This window comes from Lepisma saccharinum, chromosome 6, assembly GCF_977018435.1.
Source record: "Lepisma saccharinum chromosome 6, izLepSacc3.1, whole genome shotgun sequence".
In the NCBI taxonomy this organism is placed as follows: domain Eukaryota; kingdom Metazoa; phylum Arthropoda; class Insecta; order Zygentoma; family Lepismatidae; genus Lepisma; species Lepisma saccharinum.
Window position 1 is genome coordinate 40844379 of NC_139234.1, and position 1166 is coordinate 40845544.

At 46.3% G+C, this 1166-nt stretch overlaps 1 protein-coding gene across 1 annotated transcript; it reads right to left on the minus strand.

Moving 5' to 3' along the window:
• Positions 1–386: 386 nt before the first annotated feature.
• LOC145989053 (protein GVQW3-like) lies at positions 387–842 on the minus strand. Its single transcript, XM_083124351.1, has one exon. It carries the CDS (start codon positions 840–842, stop codon positions 387–389), a length of 456 nt encoding a protein of 151 aa, XP_082980477.1.
• Between the last annotated feature and the right edge of the window lie 324 nt (positions 843–1166).

Below are 1166 nucleotides of genomic sequence, written 5' to 3' on the forward strand. Positions count from 1 at the left end.
CAGATGAAAGTCTGAGGGAGCCAGTTCTGGCGAATAGGTAGGGTGTCGAAGCAGTTCGAAGCCGCAGGACTCGATGGCGGACATTGCAATGGTGGACGTGTGCGCGGGTGCATTGTCTTGGTGGAAAAGGACGCGCTTCTTCAACATTCCACGACGTTTCACCTTGATGGCCTATCTCAAACGTTTCAGTTGACCTTTTTTTTAGATACTCAGCCAGGATGACACTCCTCGCATCCCAAAAAACAGAGACCATCACCTTGCGAGCTGATTTCACTGACTTGAACTTTTTGGGGGGTGGGGGAGGAGGGGTATTTCCACTGTTTTGAATGCACTTTGGACTCTGGCTGAAAGTGGTGGACCCATGCTTCGTCCATGGTTACAAAACGTTATAGAAATGTCTTAGGATCAGCCTGAAGGAGGGTCAAGTTTGCTGCAGACAAGAAGTGTCTCTGACGTTTGTTCTCAGCACTCAACATTTTCGGGACCCATCGACATGACACCTTGTGCATGTCCAGCACAACTGTTAGTATGTGTCCAACGCGTTCCTGGGACATCCCCACTTTCTCTGCGATGTAACGTTCTGACACTCGCCGGTCTGCCATAACAAGATCCTGTATTGCTGTGATGTTTTCTTCAGTACAGGCCGTTGGCAGCCTTACACTGCGAGGTGCATCTTGGACAGAGGTGCTCCCCCTCTTGAATTCCGCCACCCACTTTTTCACAGTAGAATACGATGGGGCATCCTCCCCCAATGTTTCCATAATGTCCTTGTGGATGTCCTGTCCACTCATGCCTTTTTTCAGGAGGTATTGTATAACCGCACGAATGCTCACTTTATCCATTTTTCAGAAAATGCTCACCATCTTCACTTCAAACATCAAAATATGAAAAACAAAAGAAGATAGTACTATGAAATTTGGTATGGGGCTTTGCAAAGGCATATATTATGATTAGCTAAAGTAACATTCAGCTACGATAAATGCATCATGGGTAGGCCAAGAACTTTTCAGTCACCCCTCGTACTGGATTCTACTCTGTACTACAGCGATTTTCTTCTATAACTGTCAAAAGCTGCACGTCAGAGAGAGGGAGCTTTCTCCAAGCTTACCCAAGTTAAAACTCAGAAGCAGGATAGTAGTTGTATTTGTCCTATTACCAGCTCAGGA